The sequence below is a fragment of the Ascaphus truei genome, chromosome 7 (assembly GCF_040206685.1).
Source record: "Ascaphus truei isolate aAscTru1 chromosome 7, aAscTru1.hap1, whole genome shotgun sequence".
Taxonomy (NCBI): Eukaryota; Metazoa; Chordata; class Amphibia; order Anura; family Ascaphidae; genus Ascaphus; species Ascaphus truei.
The window spans coordinates 96,759,136-96,779,914 of NC_134489.1; the positions used below are offsets into that span (position 1 = coordinate 96,759,136).

At 47.2% G+C, this 20,779-nt stretch overlaps 2 protein-coding genes across 4 annotated transcripts in view; one reads left to right on the forward strand and one right to left on the reverse strand.

The window, feature by feature from the left end:
* R3HDM1 (R3H domain containing 1) overlaps positions 1-3,647 on the reverse strand; it is a 95,853-nt gene extending 92,206 nt beyond the window's left edge. For both annotated transcript variants that reach the window (XM_075609515.1, XM_075609513.1), the window contains exon 1: positions 3,402-3,647. The gene's annotated coding sequence lies outside the window, so the exon portion shown is untranslated. The remainder of the gene's footprint in view (positions 1-3,401) is intronic.
* A 24-nt stretch (positions 3,648-3,671) lies between these two features.
* Positions 3,672-20,779, forward strand: part of ZRANB3 (zinc finger RANBP2-type containing 3) — an 88,534-nt gene continuing 71,426 nt past the window's right edge. For both annotated transcript variants that reach the window (XM_075609523.1, XM_075609524.1), the window contains exons 1-2: positions 3,672-3,800; positions 13,154-13,310. In XM_075609523.1, coding sequence (XP_075465638.1) covers positions 13,165-13,310 — 146 coding nt within the window. In that variant the 5' untranslated portion in view covers positions 3,672-3,800; positions 13,154-13,164. The remainder of the gene's footprint in view (positions 3,801-13,153; positions 13,311-20,779) is intronic.

Below are 20,779 nucleotides of genomic sequence, written 5' to 3' on the forward strand. Positions count from 1 at the left end.
GGGATTGCTGCTTTGGAAATCTAGAGGGGCATCCTGACACTGGTTAATGGGTTCAGAAGTCATTCACATCTGGCTTTTTTTCTTTTTTTTTTCCGTTTTGTGAGACACACACACACACACACACACACACACACACACACACACACACACACACACACACACACACACTTTTCGAAATAAACCTACGTTTCTATGAAAATTAAAAAAAAATTTGCGGCCCACCTAGACTTAAACCTTGTTTATTTGGCCCTTGTTAGCATTTGAGTTTGACATGCTTGTTTTAAATGTTCGATTGAGCAACCTAATTTCTCAATTTTTACATGGTGTGACGATTTTCACTTCTCATTTGCCACATCTGTGGCTACATTGAAAAATAGGAGGAGGGGGGGGGTGTATATTATTATATATAATGGTTTTTTTGGCACAACAGTAGGATACGTATGGTCTGGTGCATGTCACATAAAAATAACACAAAGAAAATGATCCCTAAACGAAAACAAGAGACAGCACTCAGTGATGATGAACACAAATTGTAATGGGAACATGGAACACAGAAACCAACGTTTCGGTCCAACAGGAGGACCTTCTTCAGAGAGGTGCAGCAGAACAGTGGCAGACATTTATACCCAGAAGCCCCAGTCCAAACAATAAAAAATGTCAATTTCAGAGAACCACGAGTCTCCACATCACCAGGAGTCTCCCGTGACTCGCGGCGGCCATTTTGAAAACAGCTGTGTTCAGCCGTTAGTAGTATGCTCTGTGCGCATGCGCAGCAGAGTCAGTTAAGCTCCTGCATCACACGGCGTCCTACGTTGCTAGGTGCCCATATTGCTGGCGTCTCATCACTATTGGTAACAAGGTGTGATGCAAGAGCCGAACTGACTCTTACGCGCATGCGCATGGACCGAAACGTTTGTGTGTGCCATGTTCCCATTATAATTTTTGTTCATCATCACTGAGTGCTGTCTCTTGATTTCGTTTAGGGATCAATATATATAAATATATATATATATATATATATATACACACACACAGGCATACCCCGCATTAACGTACGCAATGGGACTGGAGCATGTATGTAAAGTGAAAATGTACTTAAAGTGAAGCACTCCCTTTTCCCCACTGATCGATGCATGTACTGTACTGCAATCATCATATACGTACATAACTGATGTAAATAACACGTGTAACAGGCTCTATAGTCTCCCCGCTTGCGCACAGCTTCGGTACAGGTAGGGAGCCGGTATTGCGGTTCAGGAAGTGCTGACAGGTGCATGCGCGAGCTGCCGTTTGCCTATTGGGCGATATGTCCTTACTCGCGAGTGTATTTAAAGTGAGTGTCCTTAAACCGGGGTATGCCTGTATATATATATATATATATTGAACGGGTTGGGGCACACAGATAGTGTAGATCAGACAAGGGTGTGCAAATTGGGGGGCGTGCCAGATTTTCTTGGGGGGGGGGGTGACGTGGTGCTTGAGGCCTCACGCTCTTCCCTAAAGCTTTTTAAATTAAATACCGGGGAGCGCGCGAAGCCTCTATAAATTCCCTTACCTTGTCTCCGGTTGCTTCTTGCGAAGTGTCGCCATGGCAATGAGGCGGGGTTACATGACGTCACATTGCCATGGCAACGTTACCTCACATGACATCATTACAAAGAGTCAAGGTAAGGGGGGGGGGGGGAGGCGAGAGCAGGCAGGGGGGCACAGGGGAAAAAGTTTGCGCACTCCTGGATCAGACTACTGGAGTGGGTGCTGCTATCAGAGTGCCTATAAGGTACTGTACAAAAATATAAAGGAATGTCGTATTGGCCCAACGTTTCAGCAACCCTCTGGATTCGAAACGTTAGGCCAATAAAATACAGTTTCGCATATTTTTGCTGTGCCCTTCAATTAGTTTTTATATATGTATATGTTACAGTCCTGCTAGATATTACCAATGCCACAGATACCCTGTGTACCCATATACACCTCTTTGCTGTCTTGTTTTCTAGCTATATGTTCTATTTTGGGGGTGTGTTGTCCTATTACTGGAGGGCTTCATTTCACCTTTTTAGTTATCCTCGGGGCTCGTCCAGGGTGGTGCTGAGCGGGGGCGCTCACGCTGGACACGTTGCGACAATGCACGTGGCCTGCGTGAGCTGGCGGGCCTGCTCGGCGGTCAGCCACTTGCCGGTTCGCCCAATGAGGGCGAACCAGCTCCGTGATGTTGTGGCCGCGCCCCCAGACGCACGCGCACCGAGCCTGCCAGGAATTGCCCGGCCGAGCAGGGCGCAGCGCTGGAGCGCGCCTGTTTCCACCCTGGACGAGGCCTTAGTCAGACTGTACTTGTGAGCCTGGATGAGTTAAGCCTGCCAGGCACCAGTACTGGATAGGTGACTTTATAAGGCACAATGAAAGTATATATATATATGTAGAGGTATCTGTACCGTGTTAGCCGAGCTTAATAATCAAAAACGAATGGACGATACCGTTCTGTCGCTAACAAAATGCTTTTATTTGTGCGAGCTTTCGAGATACACTGATCTCTTCTTCCGGCGGTGTTACAATGAATGAAACTACAATGAAGTCATAAAACGCATACTGCACAGGGGGGAGGGATAAGCTCGCAGATCACATTCCAGTATGTACTGTTTTAAAGTAAAACCCTTATTTTGGCTTCATTCATTGTAACACCGCCGGAAGAAGAGATCGGTGTATCTCGAAAGCTCGCACAAATAAAAGCATTTCGTTAGTCACAGAATGGCATCGTCTATTCATTATATATATCTATATCTATATATAATAGAACAGGGGGGCAGCTGGCACTCCCATCAAAGTGAAATGGTATGGTGCCTGTCCTGTAGAAATAAACAGAGAACGCAGTCAACCCTAACAAGAGGACAGCACTCAAGGATAAATGGCAACAAATAAACCTGTATTCAGATGGTACAGCACAAACAAGACCAACGTTTCAGTCCTTGTAAGACCTTCCTCAGCACTACCCTGAGGAAGGTCCTACAAGGACCGAAACGTTGGTCTCGTTTGTGCTGCACCATCTGAATACAGGTTTATTTGTTGCCATTTATCCTTGAGTGCTGTCCTTTGTCTTCTCTTGCTAGAGTTGACTGCTTTCTCTCTCTCTGTCCACACACACACACACACACACACACACACACACACACACACGTATTTAAGTTGTATGATTATATATTTTATATATAAATATTTATATATAATGCAACTTAAATACATACATGTGTGTGTGTGTGTGTGTGTGTGTGTGTGTGTGTGTGTATATATATATATATATATATATATATATATATAATATTTTTTTGAGAGAATATAAGATGTGGATGAAGTACAATAACAAATAACCTTGACAGATAATATCTCTGTTACATTATAACGTGTCTTACCTTACAGGACTCATGCTGCGTAGCACGATAACCTCAGGCATTACATCAGGTGTTATCTGTGAGGTCCTTGCTACTGTTACTCACATTTCCTCCTTTCTTTCAAATAAATACACCAACAAATAAAAAGAGACCAGCAGCAGCAGAGCGGCCTGGGAACACAGAGAGCGGGTTTATGTACAGTGACAAATACAGAACATTCTCCGCTGCTGCGGTATAATGTATCACTCAATAATATAATATACAGCGAGCTCAGCCCCTCCGTGACGTCACGTCCGCCCAGGGGAGCTCCAAGCTTGCGTGGGTGACGTCACGCGGTGGGCTGTGTGACGTAAGAGCGGAGGAAGCTGGGTTTTGGCGCCACTGGGGAACGTGGAGCAGGCGGGAGTGTGCAGGAGCAGAGTGAGTGAGTGGGTTACTGTGTGTACAGTATGTAGGACACTTTGTGCATTCAGTGACTCTGTCTGTGCAATGATCACGAGTCTTTGCATATATCTGCAGGACTGTATACAGGGCTGTGCAGGAATGTATACTGTATATAGGGCAGTGCAGGAATGTATACTGTATATAGGGCAGTGCAGGAATATACAGTATACAGGGCAGTGCAGGAATGTATACTGTATACAGGGCAATGCAGGAATGTATACTGTATATAGGGCAGTGCATGAATATACAGTATACAGGGCAGTGCAGGAATGTATACTGTATACAGGGCAATGCAGGAATGTATACTGTATATAGGGCAGTGCAGGAATATACAGTATACAGGGCAGTGCAGGAATGTATACAGGGCAGTGCAGGAATGTATACTGTATACAGGGCAATGCAGGAATAAATACTATATATACACAAAGGGGCTTGGCGATCAGCACCGCTTACTAAATATGGCCCATTATGGTTCATGACTAATTTTTTTTTAAAGTTGCATGCTCCAGTGGTAGCAAAGAGGTTAATGTAATCACTCCTATAATGTCATTTTTATAGTTGCTATTATCTCAAAAAAAAAAATGTAAATTGAATTTATGCTCCTAGGCTCAACATTGAGGTTTAATTAAGTATTTTTAGAACTGTACGAAGGAAGAAGGGATCCCTAATAAATTCCACTGGGGTTACGAGCTATTAAATGTTTCTTTCTACCTATGATAATGAGCAGGGGTTGATTATAATGCCCATTATAAAATTCATCTTGCCGTTCCTCCATGAGTTCCGTTTGGGGAAAGGAATGTGGGAAGATAGATTCATCTTTCAAAAAAAGAATCCCTCAAGAGGCCAATTTATTTTCCTCATGCAGAAATATATTCACTTGTAATGTGAATAATAAAAAGGGGTGTGAAGTCTGCTTTTGGTAGAGGTACTTTGAATTAATTTATAAGATAAATTAAGGCAATGGAAATTGTTCATCTAAATTGGCCCCAATTCTACCTTTTTTGACTTGTTGCCCTTTGATCATGATCTCTGGTTATAATAGTTTGTCCGCTTAACGCAAGGGTGGGCAATTCTAGTCTTCGAGGGCCACCAACAGGTCAGATTTTAAGGATATCCCTGCTTCAGCACAGGTGGTGCAGTCTTCAATTGAGCCACCTGTGCTTAAACAGGGATATCCTTAAAACGTGGCCTGTTGGTGGACTTTGAGGACGAGTTGTCTACCCCTGGCTTAATGGATGTGTGTGAGAAGCAAACAATTGTATATTAAATAAACAAGGTGCAGCAACTAGTTCTTAAAGTTGCAAACCACGCAATGTATGTATGTCTTTATTTAGATAGCGCCATTAATGTACATAGCGCTTCACAGCAGTAATACACAATAATAAAACAAATAATACAAATAACACATAAAGGGAAGAAGTGCTTCAGACATAAAAAGTAACATTTAGGAAAAGGGGTCCCCGCTCGGAAGAGCTTGCAATCTAATTGGTAGGTAGGAAGAACGTACAGAGACAGGAGTGTATTCTGGTAAGTGCGTTTGAAGGGGGCAAAGGTTTATGTACGAGGTGTAAATTATCAGCCACGGAGCTACTCATACAGTATGCTTCCTTAAGCAGCTGGGTCGTAAAGGTGGATAGAGAGGGTGCTAGTCGGGTATTGAGGTGTGGGGCAGTCTGTGAGAGGTTTAAGGCGGGAGAGGGCTTTAGATACAAAAGGGATTGTATGTGAATGTGTGCTTAAGTGGAATTTTTATTTTCCAATATAAAAAGTGCCGGAGGTAAAACCTTAAGCCCCTTATTGGTCATATTTATTAAGGAATCGTCTGCTACAAGGCGCCTCTCTGGCTCCGGATGGCGCAGCCCATTCATGTCAATCTACTATATATTTCTGAAAGCACTGTATGTCTGCGTCCCTAGCGGCAATCTCATTGGTCCCTTGGCCTGCCCGCCCCCGCACCTCTCATTGGCCTGAGGCAGAGTGACGGGCAAAAAAACACACACACACACACACCCCCCCCCCCTCACACACCCCCCCCTCACACACACACACACACACACACACACCCCCCTCACACACACACACACCCTCACTCTCCCCCGTCAGTTGGACCGCAGCTCACCTTCCACACACACACCCCCCCCCTCCTCTCCCGGTGCCCCTCACTCTCTCCCCCCACCTCACCCAAATCCCCACGCTCCGCAACATCCCCAGCCGCACCATCACCCTCACCGTGCGCCGCGGCCCTCCTGCTCAGCAGCAAACTCCAGGCTCCTCCCCCCTCGCGGCGCGGGCCTTTTGCTCTCCCCCTCACGTGCGCCGCTACTGGAGAGGGGAAGCGCGGGCCGGGCCTCCTGCTCTCCCCCTCACGTGCGCCGCTACCGGAGAGGAGAAGCGCGGGCCGGGCCTCCTGCTCTCCCCCTCACGTGCGCCGCTACCGGAGAGGGGAAGCGCGGCGCGGGACTCCCCCTCACGGCGCCGCTACCGGAGAGGGGAAGCGCGGCGCGGGACTCCCCCTCACGTGCGCCGCTACCGGAGAGGGGAAGCGCGGCGCGGGACTCCCCCTCACGTGCGCCGCTACCGGAGAGGGGAAGCGCGGCGCGGGACTCCCCCTCACGTGCGTCAGCTCCCGGACGGAGGGGAAGCGCGGCGCGAGACTCCCCATCACGTGCGCCGGCTCCCGGACGGAGGGGAAGCGCGGCGCTGGTCTCCTGCCACTCTTGCCCCCCCCCAGCTTCCCGAACTCACCTCCTGCCCCAGCCAGATGCCACGGGGTCAAGGTAAGTCACCCACCGTCTCCCACCCACGCACTGTCACCCAGTCACCCACACACCCACCCAGTCACTTTCACCCAGTCACCCACCCACCCAGTCACCCACCCACTCACTCAGTCACCCACCCAGTCACTTTCACTCAGTCACCCACCCACTCACTCAGTAACACACCCACCCACTCACTTAGTCACCCAAAAACTCACTTAGTCACCCACCCACTCACTCACTCAGTCACCCACTCACTCAGTCAAGTCAGTCTCCCACCCAGTCAGTCTCCCACCCAGTCAGTCTCCCACCCAGTCAGTCTCCCACCCAGTCAGTCTCCCACCCAGTCAGTCTCCCACTCACCCACCCAGTCAGTTTCCCACTCACCCACCTATTCAGTTTCCCACTCACCCACCCATTCAGTTTCCCACTCACCCACCCATTCAGTTTCCCACTCACCCACCCATTCAGTTTCCCACTCACCCACCCATTCAGTTTCCCACTCACCCACCCATTCAGTTTCCCACTCACCCACCCATTCAGTTTCCCACTCACCCACCCATTCAGTTTCCCACTCACCCACCCATTCAGTTTCCCACTCACCCACCCATTCAGTTTCCCACTCACCCACCCATTCAGTTTTCCACTCACCCACCCATTCAGTTTCCCACTCACCCACCCAGTCTCACCCAAAACCACCCACCCAGTCACTGACCCCACCCACCCACTCACCGACCCCACCTACCCACTCACTGACCCACCCAGTCACCGACCCCAGTCACTGACCCACCCAGTCACCGACCCTGAAAAAGTCACCCAGTCACCGACTCACCCACCCAAAGTCACCCACCCACCCAAAGTCACCCACCCACCAACCCAGAGTCACCCACCCACCCACCGACCCAAAGTCACCCACCCACCGACCCAAAGTCACCCACCCACCGACCCAAAGTCATCCACCCCCCGACCCAACTCACCCACCCAACTCACCCACCCAACCACCGACCCAAAGTCACCCACCGACCCAAAGTCACCCACCCACCGACCCAAAGTCAAACCGACCCAGTCACCCACCCACCCACCGACCCAAAGTCACCCACCCACCCACCCAAAGTCACCCACCCACCCAAAGTCACCCACCCACCGATCCAAAGTCACCCACCCACCGATCCAAAGTCACCCACCCACCGACCCAAAGTCACCCACCCACCGACCCAAAGTCACCCACCCACGACCCAAAGTCACCCACCCACCAACCCAAAGTCAAACCGACCCAAAGTCACCCACTCAGTCACCAACCCACCCACCCACTCAGTCAAGTGTCACCCACCCACCCACACAGTCACCCACACACTCACTCAACTCAGTCACCCACCTAGCTGTCAAGGGGGTGAGGAAGCCTAACCCTGTCGTACGCCCCCCCCAAAATTACATCCCGGGCAACGCCGGGTCTCTCAGCTAGTAGTCTATAAAGTATCTTGTAGCACAGGGGAGCGCAAACTTTCCTCGCTACGCCCCCTCCTTATCTTGTCTTCGGCGTCAAATTACGCCACGGGTCACCTGACGTCACGCTGCCATGGTGACGGCATGTGACCCGCGGCATCATTTGACGCCGTGTTGCCATGGCCATGCGTTGCCGAAGACAAGATAAGGGACGTTGCACAGGCCTCACGCGATCCCCCGGCAATTAATTTAAATGCCTTGGGGACGAGCGCGGGACCTCTGCAACAGCTGTGGCCCCACCCCCCCAAAAAATCTTGCGCATCCCGGTTGTAACAGAAGAGATTCTTAATAAATATGACTTCATATGTATGAAAGGTAACCAATAAAATATTGTTTACGTTAATCTGGCAATTATTCACAAGGAAGGAAGGTAGGGACCCGATACAATGCGGCAGCTACAGACCAATATTCCTCCTCAATTCGGACTTAAAAATATACAGCAAAATTCTAGCAAACAGACATAACCCGATCTTGCCGAGCTTGATCCACAAAGACCAGGTAGGATTTGTTTCAGGCAGACAAGCTTCGGACAACACTCGGAAAATACTAAACATTATCGACCACGTGCACCTGGTGGGGGCTAAGGCATTCTTGCTGAGCCTGGATGCCGAAAAAGCTTTTGTTAGAATCACGTGGGATTTTTTAGACCAAACGATGATTAAATTCGGCTTCAGGGGGCCCTTCCTAGAAGGAGTGTGAGCACTGTATAAAAACCCGGTGGCCTTTGTAAAACTCCCAGACGGAGCCTCGACCCCCATAAAAATTAAGAATGGTACACGACAGGGCTGCCCTTTATCCCCTCTCCTTTTTGCATTGTCAATCGAGCCCCTCGCGGCAACAATCAGACAAGAGTTGAACATAAAAGGAGTCGTCGTCGTCGGGGACACAGAGTACAAGATATCCCTATTTACGGACGATGTTATTCTATATATGACCTCCCCCATGGTGACTCTCCCTAACCTCCAGTCCCAATTAGAGAAATTTGGCCAGATATCAGGGTACAAAAATAACAGCGACAAATCAGAAGCCCTGAATCTATCCCTTTACGCCCTGGATGTAAAGCTTTTACAACTTAACTTTAACTATAAATGGAGCTCTACGGGCATAAAATATCTAGGGATTAAAATACCTGCCAAGTTTTCAGCACTATTTAAAAGTAATTTTCCCGACCTATTTTCGGAAATTAAAAGAGACCTTCAGAGATGGAATAAATACCACATTTCGTGGCTCGGAAGGGTGGTCTAACGCCTGTATGCCCGCAGACCTGACCAGTCCCCAGTACTGAGGTGGGTAAGGGTATAACACGCACCCACAGCTGTGAGGGCGTGCCCGGAGTGTGGTAAGTTGCGTTGCCGGGCCTGGTGAGTAAGGGTAAACATTATACTTGCTGAGTCCGGGGTGGTAGAGGTCGGAGGGTAATGTCCAAGAGCCAGAGTTCAGGGGCTGGAGAGATCAGCGTAGTGATGTCCGAAAGCCAGGTGTCAAGGGCAGGAGAAGGCAGCGTAGTCAAGTCCAAAGCAGAGTTCAAGTTCAAACCAAAGGAATCCAAACAGGGGCAGGGACAGGAACCAGGGCTGAAACAGACAAGGGAGCTAGGCATAGACACTGCACACACAGGAGCTACAGGAAAGCTATGCAGAGCAAGGACTGAGAGGACAGAGTGGGGTTATATAGGAAGAAGGGTCAATAGAGGTGAGGGGTGGAGCAGTTGTTTGTTTGAGTAATTGCAGGGATAGGTCCGGAGGGCAGGGGATGAGACAGGGAAATAATCCAGGGCAATAGCCTGCAACTGACGGGGGGCAGAGCCAGTACATGGGACGGCAGATAACTAGAGCGGGTGCGCGCGCCTTCTGTAAGATTGTTATGCGCGCGCACCGAGCGTGTGCCTGGGCGTGGGGGATGTATCGCGGAGGAGGAGCTCGGCATGAGAGGCAGAGGGGAAGAAGGAGCGGTGGAGCCAGGTACGGTAAGGGCTGGGGTAATGGAGGCACACCGAGGGGCGCGTGTCCATCGATGAGTGACAAGCGATCGGTAGCGCGCGCGTACCCTGAACGCGTGCCAGGGCATGCGGACCGTGCCGCGGAGGAACGGCTCAAGGAGGAGGAGAGAGAGTGGGGAAGTAGGGAAGCAGGACAGGTAGCCGCTGTGGGACCTGGGGTGACGGAGACACGCTGGGAAGCGCGAGTCCCCCGATCCGTTACAGGTGGCATGGGTTAAGATGAATATCCTTCCCAGGCTTCTGTATTTTTTCCAGACTCTTCTGATCTGCATTCCGCTGGCAGATCTAAAACATATTCAAAATAGTATCTTCCACTTCACATGGAAAGACAAAACAAACCGGGTAGCTAGATCGGTAATGTTAGCCCCAAAGGAGTATGGAGGTCTAGGTGTACCTGATATAATAAACTATTACTACGCAGCCCACCTAAAACAAGCGGTGATCTGGAACAATGATCCAGCGTTTTGCTGCTGGTTTGAGATCGAGGCCTCCTACGTCTCTCCTCTGTCTCTTGGAGCAATACTTTGGTCCGAAGGGGGAGGGGAGATATTATCGGGCAGGACGGGACTGGGGGCCATGAGGTGCACATGGAAGATTTGGGCAAAAACAAAAAACAGGCACGGACTGGCATCCTCCCCTTCCATTCTCACTCCCATTTTTGGGAACCGGGAGTCCCCCACCCCCCTGGGGTGTGACCCTAAAGACTTCGCGCAGTTCCAGAGAGCTAACATACGAAAAGCATCAGACCTACTGAACAAAGGGTCGGTGATGGCACTTGCGGAGCTGCAGGAGAAACACCAACCAGTGAAATTCCCTCTGTATGGGTTCTTCCAGATCAGACATTTCCTTCACACAGTATCCAAAAAGTCTAAGTTTAAAGGCCCAACGCCCTTTGAAAGTGTTTGTGGGGTCCAGCTGTACCAGAGGGGTCTGATCTCGGAGATCTACTCGGAGCTAGCACGGTCCAAGATACCCGCCAACCATAACTATATGATGAAATGGGCTGAGGACCTCAATTTGGAAATAGAGATGACTGGGAGGACATCTGGGAGGCAGCAGCTAAAACCTCAATCTGCACAACCATCAAGGAAAACACCTACAAAATCCTATTCCAGTGGTACCTATCCCCGAGTAGGCTGAGCCACATTTTCCCAGGCCTCCCCAACCTCTGCTGGAGGGGTTGTGGTCAGTGTGGAGACCTGGTCCATATACTGTGGACGTGCCCCGGAGTCCAGACATTCTGGAGCATGGTCCGAGGCCTGATAGAGGAGATTTCCGAGGAGGAGACCAGTCTGGATCCGCTGATGTTCCTCCTGGCAAAACCTGCGGAGGTAGCCTCTGCCCCTCATAAAAAAACTGATTGCACACGTACTCACAGCAGCGCGCTTACAGCTTGCTGGAAGAAAATAAACCCCCCAACAAAACAAATGGTTCTTAGACGAGTGAATGAGGTGAAACGCATGGAGTACTTAACGGCTCTCTTGAACCAAAAGACCGAACAGTTTTACAGGGTCTGGGACCTTTGGCCTTATGGTTGAGCTGCTCGCGGGTGTCCGGGGGGAGGTCCTTTGGGCTTTGCCTCCGGGCTCCTGGGTCCGGTCATGGTCGTGTGCCGCGGTGCCCCGGCTTCGGGGGGGTCTCCGATGGGGTGGGGGGCCACCCCCTCTCCCCTTCCCCGTCCCTTTGTCCTACCCCAGCCCCCCCAACACCCAGCCCCCCGCCCCTCTCCCTCTTTCTCTTTCCTCCTTCCCCTCTTTCTCTCTATCCTTTGTTTCCTCCCAGAGAAGTACGACAGATTGTTAGTACATTAATACAGCCTCCTACCAGGGGCAGGGGCCAAGCTCTAGCCTTTTCGCTTCCATATACCAAAAGGTTATTAATTTTTGAGATTTACTGTGAAACCTTTTCTGAGACTCATATGTACCTTTTCCCCAAGAATGCCCCTGATATTGTGATGTACTCGTTTGGTAAAAAAACCAATAACAATTTTGAAACAAAAAAATATTGTTTACGATGGAGTTTCGGAAGGTATTGAATCAGCCCCCTTAGAGGTGGTGTTCTTGTTGAACACTCAGAGATGGAGAAGGACAGAGGGGAGTATAGTCTTGAAGACAAGACAACACCTTGTTCCATAGGCTTCGACTTAGGTAACCCAGACTGTGCTGAAAAACTGCAATATGGCCGGTATAGGCTTATCGAGATCCATGTTAAAATGGATAAGAAGTAAAGTGACTCATTTGCTTGTTATTCTGCTCAAGGATGTCTTCTCTCTACCCCCTTTGTATCTAAAGCCCTCTCCTACCTTAAACCTTTCTCACTTTCTGCCCCGCACCTCTGGAATGCCCTTCCCCTCAATACCCGACAAGCACCCTCTCTATCCACCTTTAAGACCCATCTTAAGACACACTTGCTTAAAGAAGCATATGAGTTGCAGCGTGGCTAATACTATACACGATACATAAAGCTTGGCCCCCTGCAGACGCACTTACCTGAATGCCCTCTTACTGTCTCTGTATGTTCTCCCCACCAATTCGATTGTAAGCTCCCCGGAGCAGGGACTCCTCTTCCGAAATGTTATTTTTATGTCTGAAGCACTTATTCCCATGATCTGTTATTTGTATTATTTGTTATTTATAGGATTGTCACGTGTATTACTAATGTGAAGCGCTATGTACACTAATGGCGCTATATAAATAAAGACATACATACATTACCCAGAATCCCTCGCTGCAGTGGAAGCATGTATGCTAGAAGATAATGGGGAAATGCAGGGTTGCAGATCTGTCTGAGACATGCAAATGTACCCACAAGTGTTATTTTTATTTGTTGTACACTACAATGGATTTAGTCTTTTATTTTTATTTTTTCCCCACCATAATGTTTTTAATGTCTGGTGATTATAGACTTGGTACAATTATTTTCTCATTGTCCAAATTCCTTTTTGCACACATTTAACACTCCATAATAACGTAATCCAGTATTTGTATCTGCAATGTACTGTATATATTTAATGTGCTTGGTAATTATGAAATCATTCGTTACCCAAAGAGTATTTTATTTTCTCCTTTTAGCAAAAAAGAAGATGGTAAAACCAGGCACAAGGCAGAGAATGGATTCTTCAGCAATAGATGTGGATGAGCAGTTCTTGTCCCTTCCCGACAAGCTGAGAGAGAGGCTGCTTCCTTTCCAGAAGGAGGGGGTCAAGTTTGCACTGGAGAGAGAAGGAAGGTAAAAAAATAAATAATCCTTTTCCTTAGATACGTGGTATGAAGTGGATTAGTCGGATGCTAATGTTTCTGATCTGTGACGGTTGCTCCATATACCCTTGAATATAAGAATCTTAAGATGTTCATGTGAAATCCCACTTATATTGTCAGCTTAGTAAAAAAGAAAACTCAATTTTCGAGTAGTACAGCTGATGCTGTAGCACCTGGTGTCAGAAAACGGACATTAGAATACAGGCAAGGTGTGTCCCTGGCAGGGAGACTCTCAGGAGACACTCAGACTCTCTCTCAGCCAAAGTTAATAGTATAGGTGCTAACGGGGGTTATAAATCAAATTGAACAAGTGAGAGAGGAAAGAAACCCCAGTAAATGTTGCACACTAATAAGCAATAATGTAAAAAGAATAATATGGTTACTATGCTAAAATATAACTTTTAATACAAATACTTGATCAAATAAGTGAGTGACAAATTAATATATAATATACAGTGTGTTTGTGACCATCTCATATATAAATAGACATAATGGTCATAGTTACATCGTAGATGAGGTTGAAAAAAGACATATGTCCATCAGGTCCCACCTCTGCTAAATTTACAGAGAGACAGATTTAGGAGAGAGTAAATTGATTCTAGCAGCAGCGGTTAGGAAAGATTTTAGGGAGACAGGTGAGGGGCAGAAAGGCCGGTCAGCAGAAGGTTACAGTAGTCGAGACGGGAGAGGATGAGGACCTGCAGTTTTAGCAGTAAAGCAACAGAGGAGAGGGCGTGTAATTGCAATGTTGCAGAGGAAAAAACGGCAGGTTTTAGCTTTGTTTTGAATGTGGGAGAGGAGTCAAATGTGACCCCTAGGCAGCGTGCTTGTGAAATTGGGTGTATGATAGTGCTGCCAACAGTAATGTAGAAGGGGCAGTAGTGCCAGGCTTTCGGGAGAAACATAAGGAACTAATTTTTTACATGTTATCTTTGTCGGCGGAGGGCCATCTAGGATAATCTAGCAGAGCGACATTGAGAGACTTTGGTCTGTACAGCAGGTGTAATGTTAGGGGTTGAAAAGTACATTTTTGTGTCATCAGCATAGAGGTGATATTTGAAACCAAGAGATGGGATAAAGTCACCTAGAGAGTGTGTATAAAGAGAAAAAAAGAAGAGATCGGAGGAGGAAGAGGTGTTTTTCGCAAACAAGACACTGAAAGTATTATGCGAGAGGTAATCCAGGATAGAGCTATGTTAAAGATACTAAGAGTACAGAGAATGTGAAGAACGGGCTGGTCCACAACATCAAAGCCTGCAGAGTGGTTGAGTAATATGAGCAGGGTGTAATGACCTTGGTCTTTGGCAGCATGGAGGTCATTAGTTATTTTAGTGAGGGCTGTTTCAGTGGAGTGAGCAGTGCAGAAGCCAGATTGTAAAGGATCTAGGAGAGAATAGGAGATAAGAAAATGGAGCAAGCGAGAGAATACAAGGCGTTCAAGGAGTTTAGAGACAGGGCAATAGAGAGAAAGGGTCAAGCATGCTGTTTTTGAGAAGGGTATAACTGTTGCGTGCTTGACGAAGGTTGGAAAGGTATCAGAGTTGAAGGGAGGAGTTGAAAATGTGTGTCAGTGTTGGAATTAGAGTGGGAGCAATAGGTTCAAGGGAAATGGGGTCCAGAGGGCAAGTAGTAGAGGGAAAGAGGAGGTTAGCAGCGACACATCCTCCTATGTGACAGTAAAAAGAGTCAAGGAAAGCAAGAGGAGAGTTAGGAAGAGATGTAGAATATGAGAAGTATACAGAAGTGGTGGTCTGAGTAGACTCAAAAACAGAAGAGTGCGTGGGTCAAATTTCCGGGTGTTGATTAGTGAAGAAAAGTTGGTTTATTTAGCCTGGGAGAAGGCAGAGTTGAAACAGAATAAAATACAGTTGTGAAGAAAGTCTGCTGAGATTTCCCCCAGAGACGTATAGAGCAGGGGAGCACACCTTTTTGGAGCTGTGCCTCCCTGTCTGCTCCCCCTCGCTCTTGCGCCCCCCTTACCTTGTTTGTCGGCGTCAAATGACGCCGCAGGCTCACGTGACCCCATTGCCATGGAGACGGACGTTTGACGTCACTCCGCATGACACCGCGGCGTCATTTGAGGCAGCGTTGGATGCGTCACAGCAACTTCTGAATCCCGGTAAATGAGTTGCAGAGGCCTCACGCAATCCGCCGGCATTTCATTTAAATGCCTCGGGGAAGAGCGCGGGGCCTCTGCAACTGCCCGTGGCCCCCCCCCCCCCCCCACATATCCTGCGCCCCCCACTTTGCACACCGCTGGTTTAGAGCATCGAGTACAGGAGCGGAGCATGCATCTGGCAGTTTAGACATGGTCTAGGGTTTAGAACGGAGAGAGCTTGTAGATAAAGAGAGGCGATCAGGAGTTGTAGTTCATGACCAGGTTGCAAGCGTCTGAAGAAGTGAGCAGAGCACGATGGAGTCGGGAGCTAGTAGGTTAAAGGAACACAAGTCTCTCTGCAGAAACGAGGGGTAGATGGAGGTGAAAAGGAGACCTTAAAGAGCATGTAGATGAGATGATGGTCAGATAAACAAAAGGGGGAAAAGGGGAAATCAGAGAGAGAAAAGTTTTCGGGTGAAAACCAGGTCCAGATAGTGGCCATACTTGTGAGTGCTAGCTGCAGTCCATTGGCGAAGACCAAAAGAAGGGGTTAGAAAGAGAGATAAAGTGGGAACACCAAGGAAAAGAGGAGTCATCAATATGACAGTTAAAGTCCCTGAAGCGAAGGGGAGAGGGGAAAACCAGGATTCAATGTCAGAGAGAAAGATAGAAGGGGTATGAGTAGGTAGTTGGGCGATAGATGATCCCCACGTGGAGTGGGAGAGGAGAAAAGAAGCTGGCCAGGGTGAGCCTCAAAGGAAGAGAAAGAGAGGGGAGGTATAGGAAGGGTTCGGTAATGGCAGACTGAGTAGAGGAGTAACCCCAATGCCTCAACCCCTGCCATCAGGACTCGGAGTGTGGGGGGAAAGGGCCACCATAAGAGAGGGCAGCTTCCAGTGTAGGGTCAGACTGTGAGTCAAGTATCAGTTATAGTAAATAGGAGCAGAGAGAGAAAAATCATGTATAGAGAGGAACTTGTTAGAAAGGGAGCATGCATTCCAAAGGGCACAGGAGAAAGGGAGAGGGCAGGGAGGGTGACGGGATGGGTATGAGATTAGAGGCGTTTATATCACAAGGAGGATAAGTTGGATGTGGGAGGCGAAGCTGAAAGCATGTAAGAATAAGACGGGGACCAAGGTTGGTAGAGAGATCCTCAGAAGCATGGAGGAGAAGCATGGCAAGAAAGGCGCATGAAGAGAAATTTTCAAGGGGTGTGTTTTAGTGCAAGCTGTCAATGGAGTGATGTCAAAAGGGCACGGATAGGAAAGGAGCGCATGAGAAGTGGAGAAGGAAGGAGCGATGGAATTTGAGGAATTCGGAGTATGGTAGAAAGAAAAGTTTAGTTTGGAAAAAAGTAAGGTTAGACGAAATATAAATAGTAGACGAGGCACGGCAGTGGTGGCAGTGCTATTTTAGAGGTGGGTGAGGGATGGACACTGAAAATGACATTGGGATAAGGGTAAAGAGCAAGATGTGAGAAATAAACATTTGAATGGTGGTGCTCCAGAATGTTGATTGAAGAGCGCTGTATCTTGTTGAGTCTTTGATAGAAAATGTCCTCCTGTCCAACTCGGAACAACTCTAGAAAACTTCCATACCACTTATAAAAACAGGACTTTGCAACCCCTCGCCTTGCCGTCACTCGAGAGCTTCCCAATATCAAGGCCCAGTCTCATTTTTATGAGAAGCTATACACCCATCAGATTAGCACACTAGAGAGATGATGGTTCAATTTAGCATAACGATTACAGACGGGGTGTAGAGTATTCACAGCAGACAACGTAGACTGTTCAATATAGCAGCGGTGCGCAAACTAGGGGGGGGGGGATTAACTGCGGGGGGTGCAGGGTTTACAGAGGCCCCGCGCGCCTCCCATAGGCACTTAAATTAAGTGCCGGGGAAGCGGCGAAGGCCTCTGTAAACCTTACATACCTTACAGCCTGCTTCTGGAGACATGTCAATTGACGCCACGGGGACCACGGTGAGGAGGAGGGGGGCACGCGGAGAGGACAGCCGGAAGGGGGGGGGCGCAGGGGAAAAAGATTGTGCTCCCCTGCAATATAGCCTACAAAAGTAGTCTTGCAAAAAGTGATGGGCAGTTGCAAGGATTTAGAGCAGAAAGTGTAGCATACCTGAAAACCAGGAATCCAAGGCCACTGGCTGTGCAGCTGACCACTTATTCCATTTCTTCCACTTATGTGTTATACTCCCATATTGTATGCCACTTAAAATGGGCCACTTGACAGATGGGAAGCACCTTGCTCCCTGCAGAAGCTGCTCCCCCCCTCTCTCTCTAAATATCTAGGCCTAAGATCACGTGATCACAATTAATTTCTGCCCAGACTCAGGTCTGTTAACACATGAGGCACAGAAGATAAATATAATGTTAGTTATAATCAGACAGTTCTCATACCTATGTTAGCAGTTCGGTTTGCTTATTTTTCCAGCATAGCAGATGTTAATTGCAAAGACAGGAGTTCTTATAAATTATGATTTTTTTTTTCTTTTAAAAGGGAAAAAAACAATAGTTTTTCATTACCACGCAAGGAAGTTGTTCCTTTATGAGCGAAGATTTTTCATATAATGTTAGCATCTTGCGTTCCGAGCATGTCCTGCTGTTTTTAATAACCCAAAATCTGTAGCTTCGGAGGTTACCATGGTAACTTTTAGACTGCGGCAGCTCTGGGGAGAGCTTCATTTTAACCTCCCGGAGCCCTTTAATATTTCAGATGCTTATTATATCTACTGAACGAAGCATCCGATTGTAAAAAATAAAAACAACGTTGGAAATGGTCTTTATTTCTTAAAGTAGAAAAACAATTACTGTATGAGTAAGTATACAAGGCAATCGACGCGGACTGACGCTTTACAACTGGGGAAGCAGGAAGACGGAAAACTCCTCTGTAAGTGGCCTGCAATTAACGAAGGTCCCTTCCCAGCGCTCAGCGGGTTCATCCAACTCTCTTTAACCATTTCTTTGTTTTAGTTTTCATTTTGGCAGAAGCTTTACCTGATGGTAAAACAGTGATGGTCTTATTGTGTATAATGCTGCGCTTATAGTGACGCGACGTCACGTCAAAACATGCATTGCTGCCGTCGCGCGCGCTTCTAGTAAGCGCGACGGCTTGGTCGCGATCGCTGGAAGTCATCTCAATTTGATTTTTCCAGCGACCCGTAGCCTGACGTCGCCGGCACTATAAGCGCAGCCTAAAGCACGATCCAGAAAAAGTATACATCTCGGATTGGTTTGAATTTGAATTTTTATCTCACATAATATCCTAACTCTGTGGCTAGGATTGTGATATATATATATTTTTTTTTTTTTACTCGCCCTCTTTTCATTTGTAATCTTTATTATGCAAATGTGTTTCCAGAGTGTTCTTCATCTTCACGACATCTCATTAGTCACTGACTGGTTTTCTTCTTCCATTTCCCATCATCATTAAAAAATGTTTTATTTGTAATAAGAGTAAATGATTTCTGTGTTATTTCTTCTTGATTGTTCCTGGTATTCTGTTGATTTCACCTTCACTCAGACTAATAAAACTGTTTTTTTTTTTTTTTTTTTGTTTTTAAATATAAAAAATAACCTGTAAACTTGACCTCTCTGATTTTAATTTTAATAAACACGTTTTTACACATCCTGGTTCTAATCCACTTAGATTGTACTCTCTCCCTTTGCTTTGGGATCAGAATTGGCGCAGAGAAATCTCGTTTCTACGTACTAAGCTGAAAAATATATATTTTTGGCGTAGAGAAATGGCTTGCTCTTGGCATACAGATGTTGATGGTGTGTACTAACAAATAAGGTCGCGTCCGACGGATCCGACGGCGCTCGAGCCAAATCCAAACCAATGGAGGCCAATGCGCGTGTCCATAGTGCCCGCGTGCACGCGAGGGCAGATACTTGGCGAGACCAACTTGTTTGTCTTTGGTGCGCGATGGCCGGGTCACCTGCGTGATTCAGCCAATGAGGGCGAACCGCTCACGTGATGTCACGGGCACGCCCCTCCCTCCCGACACGCCCCCATCGTTCAACCCTGCGGGACACAGATCTCGGCAAGTACAGGTGCGCGGGACATCACTCGCGCCTGTACTATGACCGAGGCCTAATATTTCTATGCGCTTCAAAATCGTAAACATTCCACTTGGTGCAAAACTTCGACTTTTTAGTGTTGGTGCAGAATTACGTTGCTATCTATCAACCCAAATGTTTTCCTGCACAGTTGTTTCATTACATAGGTTAACAAAATATAATGATATTATACTCATTAATATGTACTAACACTAGTTCTAAAAACAAATATACGGAACTGGTTTAATTTAAATGGATGAAATCAGATATTCAAAGTGACTCAATGCATCAAAAATAATTGATGAAAAGAGAATTCTATAGGTCAGGCGGCTTGTTTAGTAACTGTTCTCATACTTGGAGCAGACGTTCTTGCAACCGTTAGCGGAATATGTTGTGTTAACGCTGGTGTGTTATTGAACAGTAGTGCTGTAGGAAACAATGGTTAATAAGAACCTGTAAAACAGGGGTTCTCTACTCCAGTCCTCAAGGCCCCCCAACAGGTCAGGATATCCCTGTTTCAGCACAGGTGGCTCAATCAGTGGCTCAGTCGAAGACTACAGGAAAGGGTAGGTAGACAAATACATTATATTCTAGAAAATAAAGAGATGAAATATTCGTGGGATGCTATCATCATACCCATATAATATTTTCAAAGTTTTCTTTGGAATTAAAGTTTATAACGTTTTTATATATTTGGAAGTTTCTTATAAATAAATATGTTGTTCACCTTACTAGTTGGTATAAGTGGTTAACAGCCTTAATGGGCTACACAGAAAGGGATAGCCACTCCCCAGTATGTCTTGTGACTAGTGATGTCACTATAGGGAGATATGAGTATTTATAGATTTCCTCAATGTTCTAGAAACAGGTTTGTCAGAGTTGAGACTGAAGCTTCACTGTGAGTCCTGTAAATAGGTGTGTGTGTGTGTGTGTGTGTGTGTTTTTATGTGTATTGAGGTTCTCCCCATTCATTTCAGTTAAGGAACATGCCCTATATAGTTAGCACCCATAGAAATTGCCCAAGATTGTTCTCTTGCCAGAAGAGGGATGAGCATGTGCTCAGCAGGGAGTTCTATGAGTAGATGTTCCAGAGCATAATCGGATCGGCCCCACAGGAAGGTCCTAAGTAAACTCCTGATCCAACGAGAATAGACTAAGACTGCCATGCACTGAAACGTTATAGGGCCCACAGAGCATAGTGTCCCCTCCCCTCCTCCCCCCAACAAGGGTCCACTTGAGATGAGCGATTATTGATACTAAACAGGAG